This window comes from Anneissia japonica, unplaced genomic scaffold, assembly GCF_011630105.1.
Source record: "Anneissia japonica isolate Jap-2015-1 unplaced genomic scaffold, ASM1163010v1 scaffold287903_len222995_cov181, whole genome shotgun sequence".
Taxonomy (NCBI): Eukaryota; Metazoa; Echinodermata; class Crinoidea; order Comatulida; family Comatulidae; genus Anneissia; species Anneissia japonica.
Genome location: NW_022734459.1, coordinates 52,322 through 63,486, shown reverse-complemented (window position 1 = coordinate 63,486; position 11,165 = coordinate 52,322). Strand labels below are relative to the sequence as shown.

Genomic DNA, 11,165 nt, shown 5'->3' with positions numbered 1-11,165 from the left:
GGCGAAAGTAGTGTCGCTAAGGGGAAACTAGATAGACGTTGAGGCGAAATCATAGACAAAAGAGTTTCCCCCTAAGATACCAACATGATGGTAAAATGAATTAAAAAAATATTTAGTAATAACACATTTCTTATTTCTTTCTTTGATGGTAAAAATCACTGAATGAAAATCTAAGGATGAAACTCCTACCTTACAAGCTCCGGATCAAGAGGATGGAGAATAGTGCAGCTGTCACCTAGCAATTTCCATAAACAACTCAGATCAGGACGTAAAGATATTGCACTGTCACAACAAATAAACATCAATTATATTATTTTTACTCTCATTACTCAGGATTATACTTGAGCAAACAGAGGTTAAAATCTTATTATAATTATATATTACGATTATTTATATAACTACACAATTATATTGTTTGCAGTGGCTTTTCAAAGAGTGCAATTTTTGTTTCCACCCCCAAGCATTACCTCACTCAGAGTGTACTTGAACAATTATAGAGGTCACCTTGGTCAATCGCTGAGATTTGACAAAGCGATACTTTGGAGGAGATATAGAAAACCATTTTTATTTTGTCCCATTGATTTATAGATAATAATGATCCAGTTGTTTCAGTTTAAACAATAATAATAATAAACAACAATCAATCATTTGAACTTACCATTGCAAGGTTGTAATTGACTTGCAAACATAATCTACAGCTCTTCCATTCAAAAAGTCCACCAATGAATCTTTGGCAAGAAGGAGATATGTTTCACCAAGACCTAAAAAACAGCCAATAATCTATAAGCTCAAAATTGAGTCCTTATGGACCATGTGATAATGTGATTATATATTAGGAATTTAAGTAATAAAAACTTAAGCCCACCAAGGATTATTAATACTATATTCACATAGATTTTTTTCAGGGGGAATATTTAGAATTAAGAGAAATTTAGAAAAAAAAAATAAACCAAGGAGCAAGGAAAGGAAAATACCAAATTGACCTACTGTGATACAGTGGGAAGGGGCCTTTCCTTTTGTGTTTGTGCTGTTTTCTGGGGAAAAAATTTAGTGCTTGTCTCCTGCCTTTAATCTCCTATATTTCCCAAGCAAAACGACATATATATGACTGCGAATGAACAAGAACATTTTCAGCCAGGCTCCATGTTGGAAGCAATTTTGACGAATGACAGTGGTGTAAGTTTTACCTCAATATGTTAACATCATACCTTTGAGGGCTGGTATATAGCCCTCCTGCTTACTTAGGATAGCACAGTAATCACTTACAGCATCAGTGTACTGCCCTAGGGTTTGTTTTATTGAGGCAATCCTATGAAATAAGAAAACAGCAAATGAATGTGGTAGTGAGCAAACTATCAAGTGATAGGCTCGAAATTATATTCATTCATGGAATTTACATTATACATATTGTAGTCTAATATATCACATTAGTGTTGGCTAGCCTTTCTGTGGAAATCAGTATAGTTCTTTATGAATTTACAAAAAGGGTTGTTAATGTAGTATTGTGTAGTCATTTCTTCAACCAGCCATAGTAAGCCAGTGGTGGCATAATTTGTACAGATGTTACACCTAGTAGCAGAGATGTAAACATGATAAAATTTCAGTATCTTATACAACTACAGTTCCACAACTTACTGGTACTGACAATACACAGAAGCTCCATCAAGCTGCAAATAATGAGAATGATATTAATTTAAATATAAAATTCATATTTAATACTAGCTACAATCAATCTTTTATCTCTACAAATTTTAATTGGCTATGCATTAGGCATGCAGTGTTAAAAAAACTAACGCTTTTTGATTGACCATTCCTACAAATCATGCTGACCGTTTTAAAAAAGGATTGTCTTTTTTTTTTTGTGGAAATTTGATTTACTATTTATAAGTCCACCCCAGCGGAACTAGCTAAAAGGTTAAATACAATTTGGTAACACTTATAGATTTACCTCAAGAGCTCTTGTAAATGCCTTCAATGCAGCAGTATAGCTCCCTCTACACTGGTATGCTTCTCCCATACACTCCCAGCAACGGCTAAAAGAAAAAAAAATATATATTATAAAGGGTTAATACTGTGATGAAGATATTGAAATCAGATATGCTCCTACAAAAAATCCATATAATAATTATTTTAAAGAAAAATTTTATAACACTAGACTCTCTATTAAAACATTTTACTATATATAACAATATTTGTAATAATTAATATATCTTACCTATCTTTAGTATCAGCTCTAAGTGCAGCCTGAAAACTAACAATTCAAATAAACAATGTTTAGTATTTTGAAACTTTAAAATAATACATTTACTTTTGTTATCTATTGGCAACAGTGATACAAATACTCTACATGTTTTTAATATTACAGTATTTTCTGCCTTTCTCTTTTTAGAGTTTTGAACACTGGATGCAGTTTAAAAATGCACTTTACAGTAAACATAATTATTAAATAGTCAGCACCATAATCACAAGTCACCTTTTTAAACACACATAATAACAATACAAAATATATACAAAATAAAACAACTGTCCAACCTTGTGACAGCTTTTCCTGCATCATTATTTTTGAGCTGATACAGACCCAGTCTAAGCCACGCCCACTTTGCTGTACCAGCTGCAGCTTGTGATGTCACCGACTTCAACATACTAAGTGCCGATTCCTAAAAAATTAATTGAAACAATGATTTCAGAGGGAAGAACAAACAGTGACAAGATGTAAAAGCATCAATAGTTGGGTGGTGGGCCTTTGTGGCTCATATTTGTGATGTATAGAAGTTGGTTTGTACATGTCTACACAAGTTTGAGTTGGTGTTAAAATGTTTTACAAACACCTGACCTGTTCAGTAATGACCGAGATTAAAATTTTAACTTTAGTCAAGTGCAACAAAACTTAAAAAGAAATACAATTTGATAAATCACCTCATCTGCTGTTGCTATGCAAAGATCAGCAAATGCTGTGCCAGATTCTGCATTATCAATGTTTAAGTCAAATGATTTCTTAAAACAACTTTTGGCTCTCCTGTGAATAAAAAACATACATTAATATGAGCATAATTTTTTAAAATACAAAATCTGTTATAACAAGGTCACAAGATGTTGCATGAGATGTTGCAAGAGTTGTTGCAACAAATAAAATCAACTGAAAAAAAAGGTGATGACAGTACAGCAATCCTAGAACAAGAAAGACGGTGGGAAAGAATGCCACAAACATGCCAATATAGAGAGAATTAAGTAATGATAATGATAATGAAACTTAAAAAACAAGACTAAACTTAAGAATGGTATATTCTAGAAATCTCTAACATATTCTTTCTTGGTTTGGCCAATTTAAATCTAATTCTATGCAATGTCGGGCAAGCAGAACAACTGGTGCAGTCAACTTCAATATCAATGCTTGATTGAAATTGTAGAAACCCAGCAGGGTATAGGTAATGTTTCTGGTTTATACAATTAAATGCAAATTAAATCAAATAAAAAAATAAATAAAACAAAATAAACAACACTAATGCTAGTGCACAGTTCAATTATAGCATTATTATCTATACCACACTGGATATAACATATACAACATCTTCTGCCTCCTTGAGATTATTGTTAGCCTTGTATTTTAGCAACAGACCAAGTTTACTTCATTCCCATCCCACCAGCTACCAATTTACACAAAAAAAAAAAGCAGACACATAGTGCCTTGATCCCGAGGACAAAGTAATGTGACCAGCCATGGACAGAAGACAATTTGATTGAAAGTGCAATCCGTTCCACTTTGTTACAATTACTGTACCTGTTATCGTTTGCAATCTGATGGTAATAATGTCCAAGATACTGGAAGACTCCTGAGTTGTATGGATCAAGCTTTGCTGCCTACAAATTGAAGAACAACATTAAAATTAAAATTGGAATTGGAATACAAAAGATACGAATGTAAAACATGCTGAATTCGAAACCCAACAGCTGCTCTTCCAAACAACTTGTGTTACATTAGTATGGCATGACAGTCACACCTTCATGAAATTACTAAGACACTTGGACCTGTCCATCCTAGCCTTCTCTCCAGAATCCCATTGCACTCTTCCAAGCCAAAAGAATAGCCTGGCATTATCTGGCTGGTTAGTGATTGCTTCTGAAAGCCTGGAAAAGAACAATTATTATAATAAATATTAATGAACTTCTCAAAAAACTATAGTGTTACTATAAAAATACTATAGTGCTAACCTAAATGCATTCAATCCTATAACATATTCCCATAGTAATGTATATTCACTTGCAGATTGGAATACATTGGCTATATAAATGACCAACATTATTGTTATGATTATAGTTTTTATCATAAAAGTATAGTGTTTCATTGGTATTTGAACTCAAGATGCTCCGACTAAACTAATATATACGCTGTTAGGTTTTTTTCCTTGGAAAACATTTTCTTAACACTACTATACAATATTAATTGATAAATAATATATAATCAAGTAATGCCGTCATCTTAAAACTAATTCTGTATTTACATTTTTTCTGCCTCATCATATTTTCCTTGAAGTCCAGCAATCCAGCCGGTCAGAGCATTGGTCAATACATTATTTGAATATAAGGCCAAAAGTTCTTTGCAATACTATAAATATAATAAAAATACAATTTTATAAATATAAAACAATATTCATAATATAATTTGGAAACGATTTGTAATGAAAACCACTGTAGAACATGCTATGATAGAATCTAATATGTAGGAAGGGAGACATACACACACCACTAAACAACTCTCATGTTTATTGTTGTTCTATCTGATTTATTATAGTAGACAACCTACCTTCTGAGCCTCATCCAGTTGGCCTAGCACACAGTATGACTCTACCAAACATTGTGTACATTCTACCTTCAAACTATCTGCGTTCTGCAACTGTAATTATAAAAACAAATACTTTTTCCTTAACTTTTATTATAATATTTTTTTTGTTTATAAAATACTGTATACTAAATTCAATTCTTTCTTCATTCCAAAACAAAATATACAAAGGTATAAAATACAAAACAAAGTAAATGGTATATGTATATTGATGGTAGAAAGGAAACACTTTTAACAATCTTATAATCTTGATACTCATTAAATTTTATTTGTCACATAAAACGTAAGGAATAAAGTCTTAGGTCAGAGTCTAAATCTCACGTTATATGTTTAAATCTCATGTTAAATGTTCAAATCACATGTTGGCTGGTCGGCCAATCACAAGGGTCCTTAAATGAGGCAAACTATCTATGCAACTCAAAGTTATGGAAAGATAACAACTAATGAAGTAATGTAGACACTACAGTAATTTTAAAAACTGTTCTCATGTTGTAATTGTATGCATGTTTAAATACAGAATTGACAGTTTTGATGCCTTAAATGAACTATAGCAAGGTCTATGTAGACAGGGTACCATCCTATTGCACCAACATTACCTCTTTGAATGTGTCTATAGCCTCTGATACTGCAGTATGTGTCGCACGATCAACCATTGATTTTTCCCTCAAAAACAAAAATAGCTCCTTCAAATGATGCCATCTCGCACTCCTCTTTAAAAGCTTCAATCCTTCATGAGACCAAATTAAGCATTTAACCCTAGTCAGTTGGTGAACAAGTTTAAATACTATATTTTGTATTCTTTACTGTATAGTTTGTATAAAGAGAGACAAAGAGAGAAGTCACTTGTCTAGTGGCTTAAACATGGCCATGTGGACATTACAAAATGAAACACTTTCTGGAAAAGAGCAGGGAATTTTTGGTTGATTGATTTGGCAATAAGCCAACACCATACACACAACATAAGTTTATGTTGATTGACCTCGACTGACCTTAAATATGAGCATGCGCAGTTCTAACTGCGAATTGGCTGGGTATTGATGGGGTATTGGATTATTCATGTGCTGATAGATTAGGTGATCTATTTTGTAGTACGTTGATTAATTAGCAGATTAATCGATTGTGTGTGGGTGATTGATTGATTAATTATTACCAAACCAAACTCACCTTTCTGTGTGGCCTTTTCAACTCCATCATTATCATGAATGGCTAGTTTTGCTTTACTGATATACAACCAGCCATGAATATTACCAGGCTCTGCTTTTACGCCTGGGAAAACAATAAATTTAAAACAAAGATGGAAAATGTTGGTTAAAAACTATTCATTATTTTAGGATTAACGAACACCTATTTGTTATTCATTGTTTCAGATAATTTACCTTTTTCCAATAAAACTTTAGCTTCAATGTACTTCTTGTCTTCTAGTTTTATTTTACCTAGCCCTAGGCTTGCTAATCCAATCTTTTCCTCCATTGTCTCAAGCTGCTGAAAAGCTTCAATAGCCTCAGGAATACAGACTGTGAAACACACAACAAATGAGAAATAATAATTTAAAGAATTTCTGTTATAGATTTAAAATAAATATTTTGGAACCTTTCAAAATATTTAAACAATGTATAAAAAAAGCTGCAAAATGTATACATCAAACTGTACAAATATTGACTCGTACGTAACATAATAAACTTACCATTTTGAGTTAGGTACACTTGAACTAAGGCCTGCAGTGGCTGAATGGATGAGGGTAATCTTGTCTGCATTTTCTGACTCACCTCAAGAACCTGCTGGTCACTGTCATGTTTCTGAAATATATTTGAATATATTAATAATGATAAAAATATAAACAATAATCATTTAAAAAATATATCAAACATATGACTTTACTCTTTATACGACTAATCAATATAAACCAACCTTTTTTAAAAGATCCACAAATTTAACAAAGGTCTCTTCCAAACTTGATTCATCTTCAATCATCTCAAGCAGGTTTGTGTATGCTCTTTCAAGCTGCAGGAAAACAAATTAACATTATGTGAATTTCATCTTTGCAGCGATTGTCAGCGCCACTATAATCACATTTCTGGTTGTCATTGTCATCATCATCATCAATTTATTATCTTGTATATATATAAATATTTGTCTATATCTTATCTTGTATATATATCAAATTTATATAGCACCCTTTCTTGAATATTCATGTTTACATGACAAAAATACAAAAAATATACTAAACAACTCAAACTTTGGCTTTGATTATAACAATAATATCCAGACAGGGTCAATGTTATTTGATTTGAATTGTTTTAGCATAGAAAAATAAGATCATCCCGTATCATGCATACCGTATATACTTGCATATAAGGCGATCACTTATAAGACGACCTCTGAGTTTGAGAAGATTTTTGGATGATTTTTGCATGTCTGGCTTTTATAAGATGACCCCTGTTTCATCATTGAAATTTCTACTTTTTTTCTTACTTTTTTTATGGTCTTAATACTGCATCTTGCTGGCTAGAATCAGAGCCAAATGCAAGGCTAATCTTCATGAGCTTTTAAATGTTCCTCAAAATCTTATTTCCCTGCATTTAAAATTGTGTTCATTCATACGAACATTTAGAAGCTTCACTGCAGTAGTAAATTTGCATGTTATGGACCATCTGCACATAAGACGAACATGATTTAATAAATCTAAAATTTATATGTCTTGTGTATACGACGACCCCGTTTTCGATCCTAATTTGCTATTTTAAGCTTTACCCGAGTATATACGGTAACCCACAAATGAGTACATTCTCATAATGCAGTACTGCATACCATTGCATATGTTCAATTCAACAATTTCTTTATTTTTGTTTTTATATTACTATTCTCCAAATTATCAAGTACTGACCAATACTTCTTCATCCGCTGATAACTTTTGCTGATTGGCTAAGATTGATGCAACCTTTGTCCAGTATGGCAACTTGGCTGAATTATTCTCCAGAAAATCTGCTTCCAAAATGTCCACAATAACACTGACAACCTATGATATCAATACATAAAGTATTCAAAAAGTCCAACAAATTACCACATAGTTAGGCAATTCAGTAGTTTAAAGCCAATACTTCTGTCTGACAGACCAAACAAAGTTTGATCAGACTTTGTAAAGCTTTGTCCACACTATCAAATTTTTTGACTGTTGTATGAACATATATAGTCATGATGTGATAATTATGGTCCTAGAGTGATGTCATCATGACCATATTTGTATGCCACATGATTTTGTCAAATAAAATCTGACAGTCTAGGCAGAGCTTTAGTGTATGCCTTTTCCAAACTTATTTGATCAAACAAGCAGTTTAATCTGGCATAGCTGTTGAAAGTTGGACAAAGCCATCATACACTCGTTCTTAATCATAATTCATACCTTCTTTAGGTCATTAATCATTTCATAGAATTTGACTTGTTTCTGAGCTACAATCAACCACTTTGCCTTGTCGCTGTTGATCAGAATACTAGCCATTTTTTCGTAGGCTTCCTCTATTGTAGCTTTGTTTTCTTCTGTGTGGGTCCTCTCGCAGAGGTCGCACAAACCCTTTAAAAAAACATATATATCAATGAAAATTTGATACAAAGATTTCAGAACTACAATCCTCACAAAGTTTGGCACAGAACTTGTGCAACCGTGGCCTTCCTCAAGGTTGTGTGAAAGATAAGAAAGTGTGCACAATTTTCTGGGGAGCTGCACACGTCATAATAAAACATTATTTATCATTATCTCTGTGATTTTCACTAGTTCTGTGACACATTCTTCCAGGTCATGTAATCACCTAATGAATTTTCATTAGATGACGATAATAAAGTTCCCCAAAAATATCACAACTGCCAGATGATCGAACTTGGCATGATACTTGGAGAAAATTTCACAACCTGTTCAGCCACTTTATACAGTATTTCCCTAGGCGCGCCAATCAACTCACCTGCCAAGCAAGTAACTGGTTCGGATCATTTTCAGTTGCCTTTTTATATGCCATTCTGGCCTGGTCCAACTGGTCCATTTCTGTTGCCGCCTTCCCAATAAATACAAATGCATTGTAGTTGGTCTTTTCCAGTTTTAAGACAGCCTTCATAAAAAACAAAAGCATCATTTAAATATGTAATACCAGGTGTGGTGGATAGTTTTTACCATGTGGTACATCTTATAATATACAATACTGGCCCAATACTGACTCGAAAATACTAAGATGGTGCCATCTGACAGGGTGATAGATTTCCTATGTACTTTAGTTTAAGTCATTTTCTTTGTTTCTTTTTTAATATAAATTCCAGCAAATGTTTCATTAAATTTCAAATAAATATATATTTACCTTGCAGTGCCTCAATGCATCTTTGTATTCTTTATTTTTGATAGCTTCTCGGGCACTTTTCAACCATGCCTTTACTTCCTTGTTGGATCCACTCGCCATCTTGAAGCTTGACCAGAATAATTATTTAGAAGGTCTAATAAAATGATAAAAACATTTTTTTTAGTCTCCTGATAGTGATACTGAATGGGGTTCCCATGGCAGGCAGGGGCGGATCCAGTAAGGGGAACAGAGGGGCACGTTCCCCCTCCCATTTTGGCACTAAATTTTAAAATTTCAAGGCATATATTGATAGTGCTCTCACCCACCCCCCCGTTTGAGAAACTCTGGATCTGCCCCTGGTGGGGCTATAATTTGAACAATGCATTTTGAGGTGATATATCGGCTATTACAGATTAGAGTTGACAAAAATTACCATGACCTTTAATCTGCATAGTACTGACCTTACATTACTGGAAGCATGGAGGTATAAAAATAGAAGGAGAAACAACCCTTTGTACTTAACTGAGTTGCCGACACATTAAAAAAACCCATTAACCTCGGTATCGCACATCATTATCAATACCCTCAGGCAAGTATGCAAACGAACACATCCGAGGTCAACCATTCCTAGTTGGTCTGTAGGCAGCAAACGCACAGGTCTCGCTTCACTGGTTTCACATCACTGGATTTCGCATCGCTGGATTTCCCCATCAATGATAGTATTAATTAACACATGCAGTACTTGCACGCCAGCCTACCATCCAGCCATCATTAATAATTTTACCAATATTATAAATTTACGTAAGCCCTGTCTGCTTAGACTTAAAAACCTTTATAATTTAGGTATATGATACTGTACACCACCAAGAACGAGTTTGCGGCCATGTTTTTTGTGAGTTGTTTACATCTTGATAATTACAGCATACCTCACTGAACCTCAGTGCTTTAGATCTACAGAATACCTAGCCAGACCGTAATACATCCATTTCTTATGTTTAGTTAGCCGATTTTGTCATTGGCGATTACAGTTGAAAACCACACGGGTATTTTCTAGATTTAATAATACATAATTAAAATTGTAATAAATTACTGGTATTGTCTCCTTAATCTTGCCGACTATGGCATGTTTCTGTACACGCTAGCCCGTAAATGCTCGAATACATTTAGAGGCTTCAGTGCGTGCGGGACTTACTCGGGAGCTTATTAAAAAAAATATTGGCATGGTGCTTTCCACGTTCGTTCCCATGTTACCTCTCTCACGTATTCCCGTAGGTCATTAGCCTATCTTTCGTCATTGTAAATAAACGTTTATAACTGAAATGCTTGTCTTCATTGTGTTATTTATTCATTTTAACATACACATTGTATTTAAAACCCTGTTTCTCAAAGTATTTCATTGGACACAAGGAAATAAAAATACTCTCGATTAAGCGCCGCATGCAGCGCTTGCTTGAGAAAAAAAATCAGGTTTGGTGCGGCGCATATTTCAGCATTGACGGTATTATAATAGTTTTCTACATCTGAAGTTGTTGGGTTGCTTTTTATCTTCGAAAGGAGGCAGAGCTGACATATGACATCCAAAGCAAATGAATAGAATGTTATTTTATTTTATTAATACACAATTTCATGGAAACTTTTATTAAAAAGCTATATGACATGCACACATACATAGTTAAGTTGTCATGTTATAGGCCTAACAATTATTGGCTTTGTTCATAAAACAGTAGACTGTACCTATTTGTTGACTTTTTATCATTATTATTTATAAAATGAAAACATAGCAAATTATTTCTGAAATTGTGGAAGGCCTTGCGTCTATTCCATAGGCCTCACTCGAAACACACATAGGCCTACGTTACGTACGACTTGAAACTAATTGCGAACTTTATAATTCAAACACGGGCAAGAACAGTATAGCTGTATGACGACCATATGACAACTGCCTCATACTTTTTGGAGGTAGAAACTCCATAGGTTAGAACATGAAAAAGGTACAGTACATGGTAAAC

The 11,165-nt window shown here is 33.7% G+C and overlaps 1 protein-coding gene across 2 annotated transcripts in view; it reads right to left on the bottom strand.

Annotated features, from left to right (window-relative positions):
- The window catches only part of LOC117116413 (tetratricopeptide repeat protein 37-like), a 21,748-nt gene extending 12,114 nt beyond the window's left edge, over positions 1-9,634 (bottom strand). For both annotated transcript variants that reach the window (XM_033260449.1, XM_033260450.1), the window contains exons 1-22: positions 9,618-9,634; positions 9,178-9,310; positions 8,791-8,934; positions 8,238-8,405; positions 7,722-7,853; positions 6,746-6,838; positions 6,522-6,633; positions 6,214-6,351; positions 6,002-6,103; positions 5,434-5,564; positions 4,802-4,891; positions 4,500-4,603; positions 3,999-4,125; positions 3,779-3,858; positions 2,917-3,016; positions 2,533-2,657; positions 2,216-2,251; positions 1,949-2,033; positions 1,636-1,667; positions 1,209-1,309; positions 659-761; positions 190-282 (exon numbers count right to left, since the gene is read on the bottom strand). In XM_033260449.1, coding sequence (XP_033116340.1) covers positions 190-282; positions 659-761; positions 1,209-1,309; positions 1,636-1,667; positions 1,949-2,033; positions 2,216-2,251; positions 2,533-2,657; positions 2,917-3,016; positions 3,779-3,858; positions 3,999-4,125; positions 4,500-4,603; positions 4,802-4,891; positions 5,434-5,564; positions 6,002-6,103; positions 6,214-6,351; positions 6,522-6,633; positions 6,746-6,838; positions 7,722-7,853; positions 8,238-8,405; positions 8,791-8,934; positions 9,178-9,276 — 2,195 coding nt within the window. In that variant the 5' untranslated portion in view covers positions 9,277-9,310; positions 9,618-9,634. The remainder of the gene's footprint in view (positions 1-189; positions 283-658; positions 762-1,208; positions 1,310-1,635; positions 1,668-1,948; positions 2,034-2,215; positions 2,252-2,532; positions 2,658-2,916; positions 3,017-3,778; positions 3,859-3,998; positions 4,126-4,499; positions 4,604-4,801; positions 4,892-5,433; positions 5,565-6,001; positions 6,104-6,213; positions 6,352-6,521; positions 6,634-6,745; positions 6,839-7,721; positions 7,854-8,237; positions 8,406-8,790; positions 8,935-9,177; positions 9,311-9,617) is intronic.
- Between the last annotated feature and the right edge of the window lie 1,531 nt (positions 9,635-11,165).